Source organism: Atheta coriaria, unplaced genomic scaffold (assembly GCF_025399875.1).
Source record: "Atheta coriaria isolate IRGN ID8LTWV9N9 unplaced genomic scaffold, Caltech_Dcor_3.1 hic_scaffold_3_pilon, whole genome shotgun sequence".
In the NCBI taxonomy this organism is placed as follows: Eukaryota; Metazoa; Arthropoda; class Insecta; order Coleoptera; family Staphylinidae; genus Dalotia; species Dalotia coriaria.
The window spans coordinates 6,045,391-6,068,779 of NW_027045445.1; the positions used below are offsets into that span (position 1 = coordinate 6,045,391).

Sequence of the window (23,389 nt, forward strand, 5' to 3'; positions counted from 1 at the left end):
GATGATTAAATGCAAAATTGTTAAATTTTATTAAAAAAAATAAATTTTTTATAATATTAATAAAATGATTAATGTTTTTCTTACAAATTATGTTGTTTTACACTAGTATAAGCATGTTTTTACAAGTTATAATATTACAAAGTGATTATGCAACCCAAAATACACATTATATAAACGTTTAACTTTATTTGCTTATAACATTAACAGTTTTTATTGTATTTAAATGATATTTTGTACAAACATAGATCAAAACCAATAGAACATTTTATTTTAACAAAATTTCTTAAAATTTTCAAAATTTTCCGAGATATTCAACAATTAAATAAAAACCATAAATTTTTCATTATAAAACCAAAGATTTCTATAATATTAATAAAGTTATTAATTTTTTTCCCACAAATTATGTTATTCATCGTTTACATGCTTTGGTCATTGTGGTTTTTCAATTATCCTAGAACAAATTGTGTGCACAGAATGGATCTGCACCAGATACGAATATAATGATGATCTCCGGCAGCTCTCTATGAAATTGACCGCGTCGCGATTGATTCCGATACGGAATCGCCGATTCAAACACAATCAGATAGACGACTAGACAGATGGACACGCAACGCGATTGGAAGCGATTTCCCGGCGGCTGGAGATTCGTTATCGAGATTTCCAAACGCGCACGCCCTGCCTACATGTCTAACGACGCGCAAAATTACTTTTCCACGCTTTTGTGCGCCGCATCGTGCTCAATATCACCGATATGTTTCTATTATTGCTTGTTCGACATGTGGGTTGGATTCATTACATTGCTTCATCTTATTTGGTGATTAATCATGTGTAATTTACAATATAATTTGTGTTTTGTGTGTTTTTGAGTGTAAAATGCATAAAATTGTGTTTTATTGTGTTTTGTTTGTTATTGTAGTAAAATGTTATCGTGTTGGTGTGTTTACATGTTTTTATATCACTTTTATGTTCCTTTTATCTTTTAAAGTATAAACAATTCAAAATGTATGTTTAACATAGGCAATTCAGGCAACTTATGCATGTAATAGCATGTGTAGTATGCTATTCTACTAATAGGTGGCGCAACGTACACGTATACGACACAAAATATTCTATAAATGATCCGTACTCTGATTTACGGCAATAATCTCTAACTAACATGTAGTCAGGATGGCCGAGTGGTCTAAGGCGCTGCGTTCAGGTCGCAGTCCACTTCTGTGGGCGTGGGTTCGAATCCCACTTCTGACAATCGCTTTTTCTAAATTTATTTCAGTTTAAACAATTTTTACAGCTCAAATTATTTATTTACCACGTATAAATATTTAAAAAATATATAATCCACAAATACACTAACTATTCAGCTTCCTTCAAAGTTGCAGCATTGTAAAAACTAAAAATAAATAAAATAACGAAATAAATATACGATTTAATACAGAGTGGGAGTGAGCGAGAGTGAAGTCTGAAGTCGTGAGTCGCGAATGTATATCGCGCTGCGCCGCCGATCGCCGGTCGTCCTTGATCGGCATCGCGGCACTCTCGCCGGTTACAATCAGCAAACATCCACACATCTCACTTCATTTCAACCGCGACAACATAACACTCTCTCCCTCCTTAATTCACTGCACGCCTGCATCAGCAAAACTCACCAGTATCGGTCCTACAACACAAATCCCACACATGTTAAATTCCCCTAGAAGCGTACAATATAGATCCACCACTGTATCCTCCAGTAACCTACGATCACAACCGACGCGAGCCGAAGTTCTCGGCGTGCTGTTCGTGTTGCTTCTTGCTCTTGCTAGTGCGTCGCGTACCGTCTTGTGTGCATGACGCTACGACGCGTGGCAGTGCATCTCACACACACACACGAGCCAAACATACACCACACATGCGCGCAACGAAACGAAACGCGAACAGCCGAACAAAACAAAACACTCGCGTGCATCTGCATTCATATTCCACCAATCACACACATCATCCTAACGAGGAGCAGGGCTTCAGTATTATTCACGCAGCAACGTGTGCTGCGTGCGCGCGTGTGTGAATCAAAGAATATATATAAATAGCGTGAGTGAGTGTGATATCCGAGTGTGTGCACGGTGCATTTTCGCCCTCTGCGCTCGTGTGTGTGCGCGCCGGCGGGATGTTTACGCGCTTGCGATGCGCGCGCGTCGCGTATAAAATCCAATTGGAATTTTCGTTGCTATAATACTCTAGCAATAAAAAAAAAACAAGTGAATAACGCCAAACGCCAAACGCCGGGGTTTGATTGTTGCGTGTGCGCGCAGAAACAAAAACATACAGTGTGTGTTGTTGAGTGCAATTATACATAAACTTGGATATTGAATACTATATACGTTTTTATCATCTTGGACAACCAAAAAAGTGAGTATACATTCGTCCACCATTTTTGTTTTTGATTTCTAAACTTGTTCTCTCATCATTTGTGTGAATGACTTGAATAAAACGCGCGCGCGTGTGTGTTTCACATTCGATTATGATTATTATGTCCACCTACTTTCGGAGTGATTCAATGTTACACACACTAACACTCACACACAGCGTCTGCACGGAATTTTTTTCTTTCAACTTTTAACTTTCTTATTTTTATTGTGTGTGTGTTGAATCGTGAAAGATCGGGTGGTGGGGGGCGGCAGCGTGAGGCTCGGGGGGCAGACAGTGCGCGACGGCGCGTCCAACGCGACCTACTTTCGGAGGTTTTATTTTAAAATGCACGCCGCGTCGCACTACTACACATGCGCCGAGTACTTGCACATGCACATGGCTTATTAGGATTGTTTTTTCGAATTGGAATTGAATGTTAGGGGGAATTTGTGTTGGATTTTGATGAAAAATTTGGGATGTTGAAGTTTGGAGACGTGTAACTTTTTTTGTAATTGATATTATTTAAATATTTTTGAAGGGATGGGTTTATAAATTAATTGTTTATATGTGTAGGAAATTCGGTGGAAAAATCATTAAAAATGGCGGAGTTATCGCTATTTTATTGAAAAAATGCTGGTTTATTGGTGTTGAACTTTAAAGTCTTGTAACTTTTTTAATTCTTAATATTTTTTAAAACTGTTTGAAGGACTAGATGTATAAATTAATTGTTTATAAGTTTACCAAATTTGGTGTGGAAATAATTGAAAATGGCGGAATTATAGGCGATTTAATAATAAAAAAAGTTAAATTTTGATGAAAAATATTTATGTTGAACTTTAAAGCCTTGTAACTTTGTTAATAACTAATATTTTTCAAAATTGTTTGAAGGACTAGATGTATAAATTAATTGTTTATAAATTTACCAAATTTGGTGTGGAAATAATTAAAAATGGCGGAGTTGTACGCGATTTAATAACAAAACTTTGAAGAAAAATATTGATGTTGAATTTTAAAGTCTTATAACTTTTTTAATAATTAATATTTTTCAAAATTGTTTGAAGGACTAGATGTATAAATTAATTTTTTATATATCTACCAAATTTGGTGTGGAAATAATTAAAAATGGCGGAGTTATATGCGATTTAATAACAAAAAAAGTAAAATTTTGAAGCAAAATATTGATGTTGATGACTTTAAAGCCTTATAACTTTTTTAATAATTAATATTTTTTAAAACTGCTTGCAGGAATAGATTAATACATTAATTATTTATATGTCTGCCAAATTTGAGGTTATAATAATTTAAAATGGCGGAGAAAACATAAAAATTCTTGCAGTAAACTTTCCGAGACGACGTTTACTCTTAAACGAGTATTAGACGACCGGAAATTAATAATCGCCGGATGCGGCTTTTCTTTACTTTAAAGAATTTATCCGGATACATAAAAAACATAAACAAACCAATCCATTTACCTAAATACACAAAACAATCAATTTCCCTTCAGTAAAACCCTTAAAAACACCAAAAATTCGTGCAATTCTTACATTTTTCACAAAATCCTAAACTTTAAAAATCCACAACGTTCGTGTCTTATTATATTGATTGTTTTTGTCTCAACTTAAAAAAAGTCTCAAGTGAAAGCGCTCCAACTCGTTTCTCGTCCGAGACGTCTCGTCAAGACAAGAAATTATACTAATAATTGACTTTTTGCCAAAGCAGTCTCGTTTCATGCTTTATTAGCAAACCCACTCTACAAAACACACTGTATATTATTACCACGTGACACAATGAAATAGTAAAATTTACCGCATGTCACTCGGTGTTTTATGTACCAAAGCGTAAGTGTATCAGGAGACAGGAAGTAGCCGAGACTAAAACACAATGAAAACGAAGCAAAAGGGGTGTGCGGGGTTGGCGGCGGCGGTGAAGAAAAAGCTAGTTTATCGACCGCCACACGCCACCACCATTCGTGCAGCGTGTGCGACGTACAGCGCCGCAATTTATCGAACACCGAATTGCTGCTAATAACATTTGTTATGCGGTTACGTACGATTTGAGGTTAGTGGCAAGTGTCAGACTGACGCGTCATTAAATTAGTGAATAGGGTATAGTGGGTTGCATAACACACTTGGCAGCGGGAGGAAAATAAAATTAAATTTAAACTCATTTTTTTTAAGAGTTGAGACGTAGATGTGAAAAAATCTAGAGTCGAAATATAAAAAAATCATGTTACTTTCGTCATCGACGCGCGCGCGCGCGCTGCGACCTACTTTTACCTCGCGAACAACAACAACCAATGCCGGTGTGTCGCTCGCTTGGCTGGAAATAAAAGTTTAAACTTCTGAAATCGGTCGGCGAAAAAATATATACGTATACATAATAATTATTACAAATGGCACGAACGTAACTGTTATTTTTAGTGTTTGCTTGAGTAACTATGGAAAAAGATTCAAAGTAAATAAATATTGTTTAAAATTTTTATATTTTGCATATAGGTAGATGAAATATTTCTTAGAATTTTATTTTAATATGTTTTTTATTAGTTTTTCTTCTTTTTTGAAGATATTTTGATTTAAAAATGATTTTTTTTATAAAAGTAGCGATAACTCCGCCATTTTTAATTATATTAACATCAAATTTGGTGTGTATGTAAATAATTAATTTATTAATCTATTTCTGCAAGCGGTTTTAAAAATATTAATTATTAAAAAAGTTATAAGAGTTTAAAGTTTAACAACAATAAAGTAGTACTTTTTTTCATTAAAGTAGCGATAACTCCGCCATTTTTTATTATTTTAACACCAAATTTTGTAAACATATAAATGTTTAAATTATAAATTCATCCCTTAAAAAAGTTTTGAAAAATATTAATTACAAACAAAGTTATAAGACTTTAAAGTTTATCTTCCACATTTCTCAACATTATACAATGTGTCCAAAGAAAAATCTCCAAATATTTAATTTTAACACACAAAACACTCCCAATAAGACATCTGTATGCACGTGTACTAAGTGCATTTTCACTTAGTTATCACCCAAATCACTTTATCTAAATGCATATAATCTATAAACAAACTATTAGCGCTATATAAATATCCCAAATCGTTAAAATGCAATTAAAATAAACAAACAATGTTTTTTTCTTCTTCTAATTTTAATGAAATGAAAGTAACTACACAAGTTAACACTTAAGTTAAGTCTTAGGACTTAAACTTACTTAAGTAATTTATTTAATAATATCGAGTATTTGCATAAGACATTGCTAATTGAAAAGTTGTTGGTTGTGGTATAACCGTTAAAAGTAAAGAGTTGGCAGTTAAAATGTGAAATGTAAAATGGCACTTGTTAAGTAGGTGCTACGTGTCGGAACAATTACTCGAGCAACTTTCTCAGGAAGAAGAAAATAAAAATCGACAAATAATATTTATCACATTTATTTATCAGCCAAGTTAATATTAACTATGGTAATTGATACAAAGAAAGTTCATTTTAATTAGACAATACTCGTATACAGATAATTATTGTACACCTGCAAGAAATAATTAAAATTAAATTAAAATTAAAATTATTTCTGCTTATTTAATTTTAATTTCTTAAAAAACATAAAAACACAAAAATATTTTATTGTTTTATGCTGGTAGGAATTAATTTAATGCGTAATATGTGTGACACACTAAAAGCCCCTATTTTTCACATTCATTAATATTTATTACAAGTTATGCGGGTTGTAATCAAATTTCAATGAAAAACATAAAATAATTATTTATTACGGGAATAATTTGAGTTTAATGTAATGGGAGCTCCGCCTATATTTTTAGTGCGCATGCGCGGGAGACTTAGTCGGGTTGTGTTGGTTGAGATGTTCGCAGTCGCGTCGAGTGCAGCAAAATCGCAAACTCTTACACTCGTTCTCACTTGACCTCATTCTGCTGACTGGAGAATTTCTATCTGTGGAGAGGATACTTCATGCTGCATGCTTTATACTCGTTTATCATGATTACGATTATTGCGATGGTAATCACAAATTGTAATAATTTGAATCATAATCATATATTGCACAATTTTAAATTAAAATTTAGAATAAGAAAAAATGTTTTGGAGGTTATTCAAGGTCAAATTAAATATTCATATGAATACCGGTATTTTGATAAACCGGTATTTTTTTATGAAAAATATTGGAAAAATTATCGTGTTGAAGATAAAAATACAAAAATTAAAAAATAAAAATACCGGTATACCGGTTTTAATACCGGTTTTTCGATTAACCGGTATTTTTTAAATGCAAAATATGCGAAAAAATATTATGTTGAGAATAAAAATAGCAATATTAAAAGATAAAAATACCGGTATACCGGTTTTTCGGTTAACCGGTATTTTTCTAATGCAAAATATACAAAAATAATGATTTTGAGAATAAAAATAGGAATATTAAAAAATAAATTCATATGAATATTTAATTTGCGTGTACTTAAATTGCACCACTTTAGTGTAATGTGTAATATAAAATCAATAAATCATTATTTTTCATTATGGGTTCGGACACATTGTATATTTAAAAGGAGGTTATGTATAGGTAACATCAGTCGATCCGTTTTACGTCCGCCGTGTTTGTTTGTAGGCAGATGGGTAAATAATGAATGAGGGCATTTGCGTGCGCTCGTCCGCCCCGGTTTTCCGCTTTTCCTGTTCTAAGAACTCGCGCACGAAATGTTCTTATCGGTCACAAGTCACAGGTTCACAAGTTTTGGTCAAGTTGTTTCTAAAAATAATTTAATTTTAATTTTTTATTTTTTTTTGGTGTGTTTTATTATTATTGTTATTATTAAATAAGTGAGGCGCCTCATTTGTCTTCATTTGTTGGCACAAATTAAGTTTTCGGCGAGAAATTGCGAATTTACTGCGAGAGTTGATTAAATTAATTTATTCATAAGATTTCAGCGCCTTCGGGGGCGTGTTTTCGGCGGTAAACTTGTTTACGACTCAGTTTCAAGTCTGCGTCTGCGTCCGAAAGCGGATTATGTCATAATTAATCCGGACGGTTTCCAGTTGATTGCTTGGGTGATACTCATGCCATCTATGTGTTAATAGTTTTAATTTTGTTTGTTTTTTGAGTGTTTTTGAGTTAGAGATGTGAAAAACCGGTATTAAAACCGGTATACCGGTATTTTTAGTTTTTGATATCGCTATTTTTATTCTCAATATGATATTTTTGTAATATTTTGCATTAAAAAAATACCGGTTAACCGAAAAACCGGTATTAAAACCGGTATACCGGTATTTTTATTTTTCAATATTGCTATTTTTAATCTCAATATGATATTTTTTATATATTTTACATTGAAAAAATACCGGTTAACCGAAAAACCGGTATTAAAACCGATATACCGGTATTTTTATTTTTTAATTTTTGTATTTTTATTTTAAATCCAATATTTCTTCAAATATATTTTTCATAAAAAATACCGGTTTATCCAAATACCGGTATTTTCACACTCATATTTCACACCCTTATTATGAGTATGTTTTCGCAAGTTGTTTGCGTGCGGTTTCTGTTTACGACGCAGCAATCAAAGCAAATGTCTGCTGTCACCTGTTGTCATGGCAACATGGCCTCCACGTGCGTGACGCGGCGCGAAAAACAATTTTCCAATTTTTCTAAAAATGCCTTGATTTTATTTTTTCCGCGATGTTGTTTTGATCGTGAAACGAAGGAAGCCCGAGAATAAAAACAACAAATATTTGTCGGTTTGCGTACGCTCGATTTGAGTGAATTGAGATTGAGATTGAGATAAACAAAACACGAACGCAGAAAAAAAACACAGTAGCCGTTATTAGTTTTCCCGGAAAAGTCGATCAGAAATACACAGAAAAAAAACATGAGAATAAATACTTTTCCATTGCGTTGTGTAACACGAGGTCATCAAGGTCAACACACTTTACTTCGGGGGCAGTGTGCTTAGGGAACAATTAACATACAAGGTGTTGTGGGAAAAGTTTAGAGAAGTGGAAATGTTTTTGGTGATGGTGATTAGTTTTGGGGAGCATACTGTATGTTGTGGTGTGTAAGGTACGTTAACACCAAATTTACATCGTGGTGATGGATGTGGAGCGTGAGTGTTTCCAATGTGGTGGAAATGGTAGCAGTTTGCCACCGTTTTTTATTGCCTAGACTAGTTTATGGGACGTTTGAAGGTCAGCGCCGAAAACGGAAAATGTTCGTGTGGTGCGTCAACCTCCCGTAGGTCAACATTTCTTATTCACGTATAGGATCTACTTTTAGAATGGGGCAAAGTATAGGTTAGGTTTGGTAATTGTGCTGGTTTATTTATGGGAATCAAAATGCATGAAAAATTAACAGATATTTATAGTATACCTTATTATATGAGTAAATCAGTGATGATTGATTGAAAATGAGGTTTTTTTAAAATTTTTTTCTACGTTTTTTGATAGTGAATATCTTCTAAACTAAACGCGCTATAATCCAACGAAATGCAGATTATGAAAGATTGGAGAATTCTCTATTAGACTATAATTTAAAAGAATTAAATATTGTAGGGTAAAAGGGCGCAAAATGTGACTAAAAGTGCTAAAAATTGAAATTTCACTTTTATCGCTACCCTCGTACTAACTTTGTACGGTGCCCTGAACACGAGTCACTTCTACCGCTAGCTTCGTAAGGTGCTCTGAATCGAGTCACTTCAACCGCTAATTTTATACGGTGCCCTGAACACGAGTCACTTCTACCGCTACCCTCGTACGGTGCCCTGAATCAAGTCACTTCTACCGAAAAAATTGAAATTTTTCAATTTTTGACGAATATCTTTTAAACTAAAAGTGCTAGAATCCAACGAATTGCAGATTATGAAAGATTACAAAATTCTCTATTAGACTATAGTATAAAATAATTAAATATTATAGGGTAAAAGGTCGAAAAATGTGATTAAAAGTGCTAAAAATTGCAATTTTTCAAATTTTGATTTTTCTTAAATTGCGAATATCTCGTAAACTAAAAGAGATACAGAGCAGCAGATTGAAAATTCTTAATCTTCGTGAAATTACTACGAATTTAATTCTTTATTTTGCATTTAACTTCTCCTCAATCAGCAAATTTATTTTATATTTTTTTATCCTTTTTTTTTAATTCAATGTTTTGCTTTTTCATCACCCGAATTACATCCTTCCGTTTTTCCCTAAGTATATTTTTACAACATTCGCTTGTTGTCATGCAGATGACGCATTAGCATCCACCGAAAGCGAATTGCTGAGCGCGCAACCCATAAAACACGAAATTGGTGCGCTTGTGCTTTGTGGGTGGCCGAGATACGCGCGCCATCTTCGCAACTCTCGCAACTTTTGCCAAGGCCACCGACCGTCATTATTACACCCGCAGCCATTTTCTACCCATACCCACACAAACAACCAAAAATAAAAATAAAAATCATAATAATAAAAAAGTATTTTTGCTACTTCTCTCTCCCTCTCTCTCTCTGTTTGCAAAATTGTGATTATCTTTAGGCGCTGTTTCTAGCACGCATTAAATGTCACAGTAAATGTCATGCCTTGTCATGCGACACGCTGTGTAATATCAAAATATTCGAAAAACATCTCAATCACGATTAGACTCGTTACAATTGACGTGACTTTATTACGCACTTCTTTAATATTTAATTCGGTGACCTTGGCGCTTGTTTGCAGCTTCTTAACTGGTTGCCACTGGGAAAAAACCGATTCATAAACTTGTTTATCACAACAACTCACAAAATAATTAATTATAATTTATATTAATTAATGTTTTCTTTGTTACAGGTGAGTTTCTTTATTATCTCCGTCAATATATTGATTAAAATGTGTAAGTACACAAAAATTTCATCGAAAAATTAGGTAGAAGTGTGAAAAACCGGTTATTTTTAAATACCGGTATTTTTTCATTATATATTTTTTTAAATCACATTTTTTCTAATATTTTGATTTAAAAAATAACCGGTATATAGAAATACCGGTATTAAAACCGGTATACCGGTTATTTTTTAATACCGGTTTTATTTTCAATATCGGTATTTTCAAATTTTATATTGCTTCCAATATTTGGATTGTAAAAATAACCGGTACACCGAAATACCGGTATTAAAACCGATATACCGGTATTTTTACTTCCAAACATCGGTATTTACTTAAACCCACAAAAATCATATGAAAAACATTCTGTTGTTAGTTTAAATTATTTTCCATCAACATAACCTCACTTATCCACAATATAATACCCCTAGTCGTGTTTTAAACAACTTGTTGTTGTTTACATGTTAACTCCAGACGTGCAGTTCGCCTTGGACTAAGTCAAGTCAAGCGCCGAGAATGCATTCATTAATGCGCGCTGACCATCTCTCCGAACATGTTACACAAATAAACACACACTGCAACAGTGTAGTTATGATCATATTATGATTAATAGCGCCATCTGGTTGTGAATAGTCGCTGACGATTGCTGTTACGAAATGAATAGTGACATGCGTGTACATACGCTGCTCGCCCGGGGGAAAAAAATGAAGCACAAGCGAGAGTTGAGTTGAGCATTGCGTTCGGGTTTGGAAAGGCCGCGGCGGTCGTTAGCGGGTCAGCGGTCGCCTGCGGGCCGCCCCGGCGAAAACGGGGCCGCACGTCTCCACGATTCACACTCGCTCGATTTGATGACCTACTAACGAATTAAACAACGCACGCGCGTGTGCACACACAATCAATTCACACATGGACTCATTTAGATTATTTACAATCAAAAATATTACTTCATTCACTTATGTGCTATTAAAATGGCGGAAAAGGGTGATTTTGAGTGTTTTTAATGTCACCCTGTATGTTTTTCGATTTTTTTAAAAAGATTTCTTCATTTTTTGGTTCACATTTTATTTTGAAGCTATTAAAATGGCGGCAAATATCATTAAACAGTGTTTTTCGCGACACCCCGTATATTTTACAACGTTTTTACAAATTTCTCCACTTTTTCAGCTATTAAAATGGCGGAAACTGACATAAATCGCTGTTTTTGTAATTTTTTTTTAACTTTTTCTACAAAATTCACTTCCAAAGCTATTAAAATGGCGGAAATATTAAATTTTATTGTCCCCCTGACACACTGTATGTTTCACACGTATTTATTCCACGGATTCTTTGTGTTTTTATGCGCCTGCTTCGTTTTTCTTCTCCTTTTCGTTTTCATGAATGTTTTTCTCACGAACGCAGCGAATGGCGGTTCAAGTGCAAACAAAGTGCAAGAGCGCGCCCGAAGAACAAGCACATCACTCTCCATGCGGCGCAATGTGCAATGTGCAACGTACTTGCTTGGAATATATGCACGTGGATAAATAGACGTGTGCTTCGCGTACGTCAACACGAATGAAAGCAACGCGCGCGCAACGCCACAATGCGCATTCACATTCACATTCAACATTTACATTCGCAAAGTTCAAGCATCGCATAGCGTAAACACACACTGAACGAGTGGAGAGAAAAAATGAGAGAAAAATGCGTTCGAAAATAAACTAAAACACATTGTAGGCTTATTTTAATATTGTGTGTGTGTAACGGAAGTGCATCGTTTTTAACTCACGTGCGCACTGCGCATGCAATTTGACTTACGAGAGGAGTAAAGTTAAGGCAAGTCGTGACATATATTTAGATTTTACTTGTAGATGCGGCGTGATGGGAAAAATGAAACTTAAGGCGCGATAATTTATAATGCGCTTTGATTTTTTGGTATTGCTGCTTTGATGCTTTGCCAATTTGGTTTATAGGTGTGGATATTTGTCATTTGCTGTCAAAATTAGCGATATTTGAGCGGAAATTAGATTTTTTCGGTGGAAAAATTATTTTTGACTTAAAATTAATTAATTTAACATATTATGCAAGATACCAACCTACTAACGCCATCTGTTGGGCCATAGTCTATAATTTTAAGTTATGCAACTCAATATGCAGCATATAATCCCTACTAATATTATAAATGCGAATGTCCTGATGTTTGTTACACATTCACGCAAAAACTACTTAACCGATCATCGTGAAAATTTGTACACATATTCTTAGTGGTCCCCGAATGGTTATAGGCTACTTTTTATTTAATAAAAATAATTATTTTTTTAAATAAAATAAAGAAATTGTTTAGCCAATAATACCTCTGCATCTGGCTATTTGACTACTTTAACGCCATCTAGCATTCCAGCAATGAAGCTCAAACCTAAGTACTATAGTACCATCACACTGTATTATCACACTGTATTACCGACAGCTACGTCAACATCAAATCCAATTGACTAATCTATGGAGACTATACACTATACTTCCATAGACTATACTTTCAGCCATTTTAAACTTCCCGCCATTCAACTTCATTGTTACTTCTTCTGTGACTACAGACGCGCATGGAAGCAACTTCATTATTTTAGATATTCGCGAGCGAAGCCGCGGGTTAAAGCTAGTAGTCTATTAGAAATAGATTTTAAAACAAAAATTGTAGAAATTTGAAGAAATACTTGTAAAACTTACAATTTTACACTAAAAATCAAGTTTTATGATATTGCCCGCCATTTTAATAGCTCAGAAATTAATCTCATTATTCCAGATATATTACCCAAACACCCTCTATTGTTTTTTGTAATTTAAGCTGAATATTTCAACGAAATTTAATTTTTTTCTTTCACAAAAAATATTCCTTGACTTTAGGAGTCCTAAATTAATTAATTCAACAAATTAACAATTCACAACGTCTTCTCCTCTTACTAAACTTGATCCCTTTGGGCATTACATCAACAAGGTCAAACTTCGCATCGGAAACAAAAAACGTTTCGTTTTTGTGTCTTATCAACGTCTTAAAACAGACATTTTTCGAATGTAAATATGTGCGTTCCCATTATCATTATCTTTATCGCTCGTTTTTTGTTGGTGTGTGTGTGCGCGCGCGCCAGGAACTTCTAAGCCGTGTGTGCGAGTATTTCGTGAAGCCGAAACTGGGTTATCGCCGGTGACCCGTTGCCCGTCCGGAGACAGTCGCGCGCGCGGCGTGCCCGCTTATCACCAAACACTCACTACACCGCGATAGCGTCGCTTGATGTACAATGTTAACAGCACACAATATTCCCAGTGATAAGACACACAATACAACTGCATAACTAGCCAACTACTGTTATGCATCGCGACATGAATTCAAAATTTTTGAATTTTTTTTTGTGATTTTTGAATGTTTTGCAACATTTTATGGATTTTTGTGTCTTGCGGGTCACCGCAGCCGTTATGCAATGCGTTATTCTCGTGCACGTCTGTATTTTTAGCCTCAATGGCATTACCCGAAAATAAAAGATCAGCTGAACGAGCCGTTGGCGACATGTGTTGGCTTATATTTACGTTTTACATTCGCACGCCGGCTATAATCAGGAATGACAATAAGAATACGACAAGAAAACATTATTTTAGGTATATGTGACACTAACGCCGTCTATTGGGCATTAGTTTACAAAATTAACTTATGCAACCCATTTTACACGCTTATAAATACATTTAAACTTAAAAAAATGTAGAAATCTGTAAAAATTCTGGTAAAACTTACAATTTCTCACTAAAAACAACGTTTTATAATATTTTCCGCCATTTTAATAGCACAGAAATTAATCTAACCTAAAATTTTATTATTTTTTTACAGAAAACTTATTATTCTAACGCCATCTATCTCTTTAATAGCTTTTAAGTTACCTTATGCAACCCAATATACACCTTTGATATTTTTGAAAGTCTTAGCTGCCAATTGACACCGATTTCACACACGGTAGCCGCGAGAGTGATCGTCGCGTGTTCGTTTTCACATCAAATAAGTATTTGATGAAGAAATTGCGCATAAATTACTCGGCGTCTTCTAATTAATCAGCATGATGCTGCGGATTTTCAGTTTTCATTCAAAATGGCCGCCGTTAGTCATCAAATTAAATAATTCTGCTGCTGTGTAGTAAGATTAGAAAGTGACACACTAAAAACCAATGATTTAGCGATTGCGACGCGTCTGTTAATGCCAGTAAATGCTAATAGCAATAATTGCGCAGCTTCTGGAAATCAACAACAAACAATAAGTTATATAATCATATATTTTTTGTGTGCGTGGACAGACTGTATGTATTTACGAACGCATTCGGTTTGTTCGTTCGCCGAGTGTCTGAGCCGTTGTGTGGTTGTGAGTGGCTGGCAGAAGGTCAAATTGTTTAGATTTTACGACGCGCCGGCCAACGAAGCAACTGGTGCACTGCACTGCCAACGCATCCAACAACTCTCGCGAATTGAAACAAGAATCAGTTGTCTATTTAGCAAAGCAAGAGGTTTTCATACAATACCCGGCCATTTTAATATTTTAACCTAAAAAATACTGTCAAATTAATTATTTGTGACCTTGGGAGTTGTATTGATTACTGACCTACGCCATTTTGTGTTGTATTTGAAGGTTATGATGATTTAATGTTTGTGTTTTTCTTTGCGTTGCATCTCGGCCCATTTCGCTTTGTTTTCCTTGCTGTTTGACAAGTTGGAGATCTTTTTAAATACTGGTATTGATACAATAACAGCGATAAAGTAATATTTCCATATCCATTGATTTCGGATGTAATATTTCCATGGGAATTGTATTAATTTCGCTGTAAATGTGTAGGGAAACTTCATCGGCACGCCGGAACTTATACGTACAGGGCCTCCGTATGACGATCGTGGCCTTCGCATAGCTTTACTCAATTCACCGGTGATCATTGCTTTGATATCGGCGATTTTTTGCTTCATTTCAGCCTGAAAACGTTTTTTAGTTTAAAATTTGAGGTTAAAATTAAAATTTTTACCTTTTTATCCTGTTCAGCCATCTTGTTTGTTGTTTGTATGACATTTGTGGTGTGATGTGTGTTGCCTATATGTGAATTCTTTCCCCGGCCGACTGTGTTTGTGATGATATTTGAAAAACGCTTTGAATTTGTGTTGCATTGTGCTGTGTGCACACCCACTCTGCTTTTCTAGTTTACGTTTTACGCGCCGTCACCGCTCGCGCTTCGCGTTGCGTTTTATAAATAGTCGCATGTCCTTGAGATGCAGACGCGCGCGGTGTGCGCGTGCGCGCGTTGCACGAACGTTGCACCAGCCGCCGCTGCTCTCGTCGGCGTTCGTCCTTCGTCGCGCATTCCCGAGCGGTGGGCGCTCGCGACTCACGCGAACCCTTTTTCAGTCTGCTCGGTGCGCCGCAAAGATTCACTCACTCACAACAACAAAAAAATTAGTTAGATATACAAATACAGAAATTAACCAACAGCAGTGTATTGTGTTGTGTGTTGTGTGTAGATCTCTGTAATCGTGTGTATACGATGTGATTACTCGTGACTAGTCGGCTGACATCGTTATGAGGATTATAGAGAGAAAACAAAAGTTGTTTATCGGTCGGCGTGCTGCGGGTAAAAACACCTAGAGTGTGTGCAACGCGAGTGAGAATTCATTGTCTTCATTAGTGTGTTGCAATTGCGATGCAGCGCCGCCGTACGTCAGTCGGGAGATGCGTCTGCCGTTGCTGCTCCATGTGCGTTCAATTTTTCACATTCATCATTTTTCACCACACCACACAAACGAGACATCCGACACTCGGAATATTCTAGAACAAAACAAAACACTAACGCTCTCTTCGTTTGTTTCAGATTGGCGACGACAAGAAAGCGTTTGATTGGACGAACATTCTGAGTGCTTTTGCTTTTTGGTATCAAGCATTACCAATCTTTGGAAAAGACTGTTATGTGAGTATACATAGAATAGAATTTAATTGATGAGGGTTCAAGATCATTACTACTAGATGTACAATTAAGTTGCACTCGTTGCGACACTCCACACAGTCAGTAATTAATAAGGATGTGGGTTGTTTATTAAAGATATACAATGTGTTCAAAGTCATTTGAAAAAATATTTCAAGGACTTTCCAATTGGGATTGAGTAGTAGAGTCACATTTTTGAGTACGTACACATATTTTCTATATTTAGTCGGTGCGTCCAGGTTCAGGGACGTTGTTCGCTGACGCGATGTTGGCCCAGACCTACCCTAACACCGAAAACCTCGAGCGCTTTCAACCGCGCGACACCATGCTCGCTCATACATTGATGAGGTCATTGTCTCATCGTGCATCTCACTTTTTCAAAATTATTTTTTTCTTCTTTAACATAACCCGGAAAATATTAGGGTAACTTTTAAATTTTGATGGGGAAATATTCCCCCTTAGTTTATGGTTCAATGGGTGGAATATTCAAAGGGGGATTTTTTATTTTTTTGAGGAAAAATCAAAAATGAAATTTTACGAAAAAAGTTTTGGTGGAGGCGCCGGTTATTCCGAAGTAGGTCGTCGGTTTCGGATGCGTTGGCGGATCGCTTCTGAGCTCTGTAACCAGCGGGGGTGGTCTGTGTGTGGGCGCCGGTGGGATGCTGCGTGCGAGGTCGCGCGTTCGGTGCGGGCGACCTACATTTCGCCGTCCCAGATACGCAGAGCGCCGAGGTCACAATCATCTCGTTGTTTCTCAAGGTGATTTCTACTCACCCCTTCATTTTTATCATCCCTCTACTCCAAAAACAACTAAAAATTAATATTTTGTAATAAATATACATTTCCAAGGTCTTTTTAATTAATTTTAAGGGTTGAGGGGTTAAAAATTAAATCTGGGTCGTAGCCTTCAGAGGTCATGAGCTGCTGCACCTAAAGGTAGAAGGGGATTTGTATCTCAGAAAGCAATCCATCCACATCTAAATTCTACACTTATTCTAAATAAAGCCGTTGGGTTGATATTGGTGAGGGTTGTAGAATCGCGCAGGGGCGGTTGAAAGAGATAGCGGAGAGGTGGCTCGGTGGGTCGATAATGCCGGCCAGACTGTGCGGCTGAATGGGGCCACCCTTACACCCGTACAGCGCGGCGTGTTTCATTGATTTCTACTTGTCGCAGATAGGGGTTGTGTAGCAAATTGTATCACAAGGCCCTCTTCTCTATTCTATTCTATTCATCAACATAGCGAATATCATAAATGTTTTTAAAGGTCTTTTTGGTATTTGCTACCAATATCAACCCTCGTGAATGGCGCCGTCAGGGCGACTGCGCCATCAATGTGAATCCAGGTCATTTCCAACCCTATATGGAAATGAATGGCAACGTTGCATGTTGCACCCTATAGGTTATTCATAACGCTTCGCATGCTTATGAAAATTATATGCACTTATATACAGAGTGTTTTTGTCGTAATGAAATTATGGCGTCTAGCCGACGTTCCTTCCACCACTCCACTCTCGGTGCTGCTTTTCGGCGGCTGTGGGCGATCGATACTACCAGACACAACACTCACACAAACACGCGCTCTCCCTCGACGTGTCTAGCAGCAGTCACATCAAATAATAGCGCCTGGGAATGCAGGGGATGATATTTACTCCTACTACTTTTACTAGGAAGATAACTAGAAGGGTTTGAGTTGTGGAATTATGAGAATTGTAGAATATTTGAATACCAACCTGTGGAAAGGGTTTTTTAAGGGTGCGGGGGGTGTTAATATAGTTGGTGGAACGTCTGGCGGCGGTCGAAAGTTCATTACCATCGGCTAGGACCAAGGCCACCCCCCGGGGAGTTCATCACACCAGACGCATCGCCAGACGCACAAAAAACCTATGCGTGTGATTCAACTCTTGTTGGGGTTGTGGGAAGAAGTGGGGGGGGGGTGGAAATTTAATTTGTGCAGGAAATAAATTTTTTTATGAAGTCTAGACTACTTGGTCCTGACTCAAACGTCCTTGACCTTTTTATTTATATTTTAAATTTTTTTATGGTTGTGTGTTTGTTGCAGATTTGTGATATAGTGCAGAATATCTCCAGAATGCCCGCGTGATGCCTCGACCCTCACGGTGCGCGAGTGCCGCCCCCTGTGACACCCTGCAACTGTGTGTATAGTGTACCCCAGAGACATTAATCTCTCCTCACCCGAAAATGGAGTTGAAACATGATTTACTCTACGGCGAGGAGCGCTTGGTGGTGAAGACGGAGCCACGCCTCCATTCGCCGACCAGTAATGGTGCGCCGCCCCCGGCGACAAATGGCGTCGCCGGATCCAATGGTTTCGCGCTGAATGGCGGGCCGTTCAGCGGGTTGGGTAAAAGGCCGCGCACCGACGAATGGCCACCGACGAGTGGTGGCGGGCAGGCGACGCCCGGGGGCGGTGGGAGTGCGCCGCTTACGCCTTCGCCGGGACCGCCTTCGCATTCGTACACGGTCGCTAGTAATGGTTACTCCTCGCCCATGTCCTCAGGCAGCTATGACCCGTATAGTCCTAATGGTAAAATAGGTAAGTTTTATTTTTTATTTCCTAAAATTTTATTTTTTTTTTATTGTGTTAAGTATGACAACCACGCACGTTGCTCATTTGTTTTGCGTGGTGCGTGCAGAGGAAATATTCTAATGCAATAAGCGCATAGCGTTGCACGCCGCGCAGTTATCGATTACGCGCACACGGCGCGCCCGCACATGACTGAATGACACGCTCATTACCATGCCAGGATGCGCGAGGAGCGCATGGGAAATGTGCTGAAGGGTTAATAACCTGACACATTGAAATATTTATGCGTGGAATTTTCATTCCGGCTACCACCGAAGTCGTGTGGCTGTAGATGCATAATATATGCGACGTATGTTTGGTTGCATACGATAAATATTAATATTTCAATGTTTGTTTATCGAGGTTTTGCGCTTCGGTGTTACTTTGGGTGATAACATCCATTCATATCCATCCGGTGCGCAAGTTTTTATCAATAGTTCATGAAAACATGTTAAATGCCATAAGGAGACGGGGCAAAAACAGTTTTTGTAGAAAAAAGGGAATATTAGGTTGCATATGTTGGATATAAATTATTTTATTGATAAATTATTAGTTAGTTTTTATTATAAAACGGAAATTAGTTTTAAAAAGCTTAAATTCACGCGTTTTTATTGATTTTATGAAAGGCCAATGTTAATGTCCATAAGGAGGCGGGGCATAACGTTTTTCAGTAGAAAAAAGTGTATATTATGTTGCATACGCTTTGTATAAGTACTTTTATGGATAAATTTCATTCATAGTTGCTTTTAAAACTCAAAATCCACGCGTTTTCAACATTTTTAATTAAATCCTATGTTAAATCCCATAAGGAGGCGGAGCATAATATTTTTCAGTATAAAAACTGTGTATTAGGTTGCATTCTTTACATATAAATAATTTTACGGCTTCATTTTTGTGTTTTTCGATAAATTTAGGCTGAAATTACTTTTAAAAATTCAAAATCCAAACGTTTTTATCAATTTTCATGAAAACCCATGTTAAATCCCATAAGGAGGCGGAGCATAATTTATTCCACTATAAATCCATGTATATTAATTTGCATACGTTAAATTCTCCATATTTATTCTCATATTCATCGATAAATTTCATTCATAACCATTTTTATTTACATTTTCATATAAATTACATCTAAAAACTTCTAAATCCCCTGACCTAAGTTAATATTTAGTGATTCTACGCCGTTAGAATCACTTTTTATGGAAACCAATGTAATCGGCCATAAGGAGGCGGGGCCTCCAACTCATGAATCGTCTCCGTGTGCATTCGTATCCGCGGCGAGTCAATGTTATAAATAGAAATAGAAATAGATGCTTCGGGAGCATGCACAAAATCTGTGCGCGTCGAATACCCACACACACACCAGTATTAAATGTGTGCGACAGGAGCAGCAACTCAGCAGCCGCACGGGAGCAGCAGACGTATTATAAATAAATAATCGCGGGCAGTGTGTGTGCAGGCCGGCTGCGCACACTACACTCACACACACACACACATCTATACACAACATTATACCAGTAAACGAGCGCGGTTGCGACAGCCTTGAACTTGAGTTTATCAACCGACCGACCGACACAACACACACATGTGTGCGTATGTATAATATATACGTTTTGCCAAACTCTCCGGCCGGCGTTTTAAAAATGCCGCAAATGTTTTGCCAACGTGCATGACTACGCCAATCGCGTTTCGAGTGCACGAGGCGAAATTTTCCAACAGATAAAGGTTTATCTATTTTAATCATTAAGAAAATAGCTTTCTATCGCACGCGCCGGTTGAGATAGGTAAGTGTTTTTGATGCGTAAATGTTTCAATTGGATTTTAAATCAAGAATAAAATTGCATTTTCTGCATTGGCGCGCCATCCACACGCAACAGGTGGAAGCGTCAAGGTCTTGCGTCTTTGCAAGAATTGCTTACGGTCGCCACCGGCAGATGGAGCTACCTGTATTATCTCCACCTGTTTAATCCATTTATTCTTTGTGTTTTTCATACAAAAAAAAAACTCAAAATATTTTAATTTTTTTTGATGTTTATTGATAGTTTTCTTTAGAAATTTTATGTTTTTCTTTGTCTGAGGATGATTTAGTGTTTGGGTGGTCTATTACTAAGCTTTTGCGGTTATACTCTTCCACTCCACTCAACTCGAAGCAACAAAACCAGCGAGATCGAGAAGGAATGTCAATGCCGTTCCTCGCGCTGCATCATCTTTTACTTTTTAGCTCGAGATTGAGAGTGAGTCTGCGCGGCAACGTCGCACATTGTGCAACAGTAACATATCTAGGTATCTAGAAGTAGAACTGCGGAACTGGTAGTGGAACTCGTACGAGATGTTCAACATAAACGTAAAACTAGATAATTGTTACATTACATAATCTTGAAAGTCACTTAATACCTTTTTTTTATATTTTCGGTTTTATTTTTATTTATACCTGCGTAGGTTTAATCAAGAGAAGAAGGAGAAAATTATCTTTGAGTCATCTTTCCAGTAACGGTTTATTAGGGACCTGAAAAAAGGTTTGTGGTTTAAAAAACGCACTTGACTTAACTTAAGTCAAGGTCTAAGTTATAGGGTAGATAAAAAATTTATCGTGTGGGTAGTCTAACGGTATTCTAACCAGTTTTTAGGAGTTTTTTTAAGTGACTTAAGTTAAGTCATATTTTTTTGATGTGAGGAATTATTGCGGAAGGTCCGCACCGGATATTATTGCATGCTGAATCATAATTGTGGTGAAATAAATTAAATTCATTCACAGTGATGATTCTTTTTTATTCGTTTTAATCTCAGACTATGAGTTTATGTGGTCGTGACACGGTGCCATTGTTGTAGTCGTAGTAAAATGTAGATTGTAGGAAATTAAGTCGAGCGTGTACACAGCGCAGTCGCGACCGGCTCTCGGCTTGGTTAACCCGACTAACACGAACATATTCATTCGTTCCTCTTTCCCGGTTTTCCTCGTACTCTTCCTTCACATTTGATCACCTTGTGTGCTGTGTGCTTGTACTTTGGACCTGGTTAGATACACGTTACTTTATGTACTTTTCTAAGCTCTTTGTTTATCCATCTGCTGCAAGAGCGCCGGCCATCTTGTAACGAGGACGAGGCATAAAACATTCACTCATGGAAGTGAACGTGAAGAGATGTTGAGATGTTAAGTAAGATTCCACGAGTAAGATTCAAGGTTATGAAGGTCTTAACTCATCAAAAAGAAAAAAAAAAAAATTTTTTCTTCTTAAAAGTTTAAATGTTATCATTTTATGATAAAACATATGTTAAATCTCACAAGGAGGCGGAGCATAATTATTTTTGGGAAGAAAAGTGAAGGAAATTAGTTTTAAAAAGTTTAAATTTGCGCGTTTTTATTGATTTTTAGGAAAGCCAATGTTAAATCCCATAAGGAGGCGGGGCATAAGTTATTTTACTATAAAAAATTGAATATTAAGTTGCATATTTTATCTATAAATAATTTTATCGATAAATTTTATTCATAAGTATTGTTATTATTTAATTATTAGTTAATTTTCATAAACAGACAAAAAATTACGTCAAAACAGTAAAAAAAAAATCATAAAATCCAAAATTTTATTATTATTATCTTTGGATATAAATTGCGGAGCGTGCAACATCGATTCGAATCGTCTTTCACTTTTCGTTTTGTTATGTTACACAAAGCACGCTGGCATGTTGAATGCCGTGATTGTTTATAACAATTTCGAGGTGAAGCCGCATCCAAGGTTGTGGCGACGCGCCACGCTTCACAAACAATCATTATGCGCTATTATATGCGCGCAGACAGTCTGGTGCAAGCGCATTAATGTTTCCTCACACTAATTATCCATTTATGCTCCGCCCACCCCGAAGGCGGGGCATATTTTCCGGCGAAAATGACGTAGTTGTGTTTATTTTTTGCGCGATTTCGAGAGGAATAACCTCGAATAATTGAATTTAACGATGAAAGCGCGCAAATATTGACGGCGAAGAATTAATAAGTATAAAAGACGCGCGGAGAAAAAAGTTTCACAGACTTCTTGATTTTCAGGTTTTTAATGAGACACGAAAAATGGAGTTTATTGAGTTTCAAGGATGCAAAATGTAAACGCCCAAGTTTAATATACTTTAAAAGTAATATTTAAATAAATAAATAAACATTATTAATAAAATTATTTATATCTTAGATATGCAACTTTATAAACACATTTTTATAGTGAAAAAATTTAAGCTCCGCCTCCTTATGGGATTTAACATTGGCTTTCCTTAAAAACGATAAAAACACATCGAAAAAAATAATAATTATTAAAAAAATGAATACATTGACATTAAACTTCCAACTATTGTTTAACTTCGTGATTTCAATCGACAAAAAACTATTGTACGATTATTGTAAGTCTCGTCTAGTCCAGTACTCTTGTTTTCAACCTTCCGTGTCGGGGCGTCACGCTCCGCTGGACCGGCACAAGATGGCCGCCGCATACCGCCATTGACGCATTCAATAAAATAAAATAAAATACTTACTCATTTCACAATCACTCACCTACCGATAAGAAAATATAAAATATAAAATATAAAATATAAATTTGCGCAAGGGTATAAGTTTCGCTGACGCTTCACTTTCGACAATAA

At 36.5% G+C, this 23,389-nt stretch overlaps 2 protein-coding genes and 1 non-coding gene across 9 annotated transcripts in view; 2 read left to right on the plus strand and 1 right to left on the minus strand.

Moving 5' to 3' along the window:
• The first annotated feature begins 1,161 nt into the window (after positions 1–1,161).
• On the plus strand, positions 1,162–1,245 carry TRNAL-CAG (transfer RNA leucine (anticodon CAG)). The gene has a single exon. It is a non-coding gene; the product is annotated as a tRNA-Leu (tRNA).
• Positions 1,246–1,819: 574 nt separating this feature from the next.
• The window catches only part of EcR (Ecdysone receptor), a 32,915-nt gene continuing 11,345 nt past the window's right edge, over positions 1,820–23,389 (plus strand). For 2 of the 5 annotated variants that reach the window (XM_065299810.1, XM_065299816.1), the window contains exons 1-3: positions 1,822–2,382; positions 16,077–16,172; positions 18,248–18,742. In XM_065299810.1, coding sequence (XP_065155882.1) covers positions 18,388–18,742 — 355 coding nt within the window. In that variant the 5' untranslated portion in view covers positions 1,822–2,382; positions 16,077–16,172; positions 18,248–18,387. Of the gene's footprint in view, positions 2,383–16,076; positions 16,173–18,247; positions 18,743–23,389 lie in introns of all 5 variants that reach the window. The other 3 variants (XM_065299813.1, XM_065299815.1, XM_065299814.1) reach the window with 3 other exon arrangements.
• LOC135789794 (uncharacterized) lies at positions 13,746–15,663 on the minus strand. Of its 3 annotated transcripts, XR_010547654.1 has the most exons (4): positions 15,240–15,662; positions 14,828–15,189; positions 14,528–14,769; positions 13,746–14,465 (listed from the first exon to the last, which is right to left on the minus strand). XR_010547654.1 is itself a non-coding variant. In XM_065299821.1 (3 exons), the coding sequence occupies exons 1-2, from the start codon at positions 15,258–15,260 to the stop codon at positions 14,866–14,868; spliced, it is 345 nt and encodes a 114-aa protein (XP_065155893.1). In that variant the 5' UTR covers positions 15,261–15,663; the 3' UTR covers positions 14,487–14,779; positions 14,828–14,865. The 3 variants fall into 3 exon arrangements, 2 of the variants coding, with proteins under 2 accessions (XP_065155893.1, XP_065155892.1); XM_065299821.1 differs by lacking the exon at positions 13,746–14,465 and having other exon boundaries at positions 14,487–14,779; positions 15,240–15,663; XM_065299820.1 differs by lacking the exon at positions 13,746–14,465 and having other exon boundaries at positions 14,487–14,769.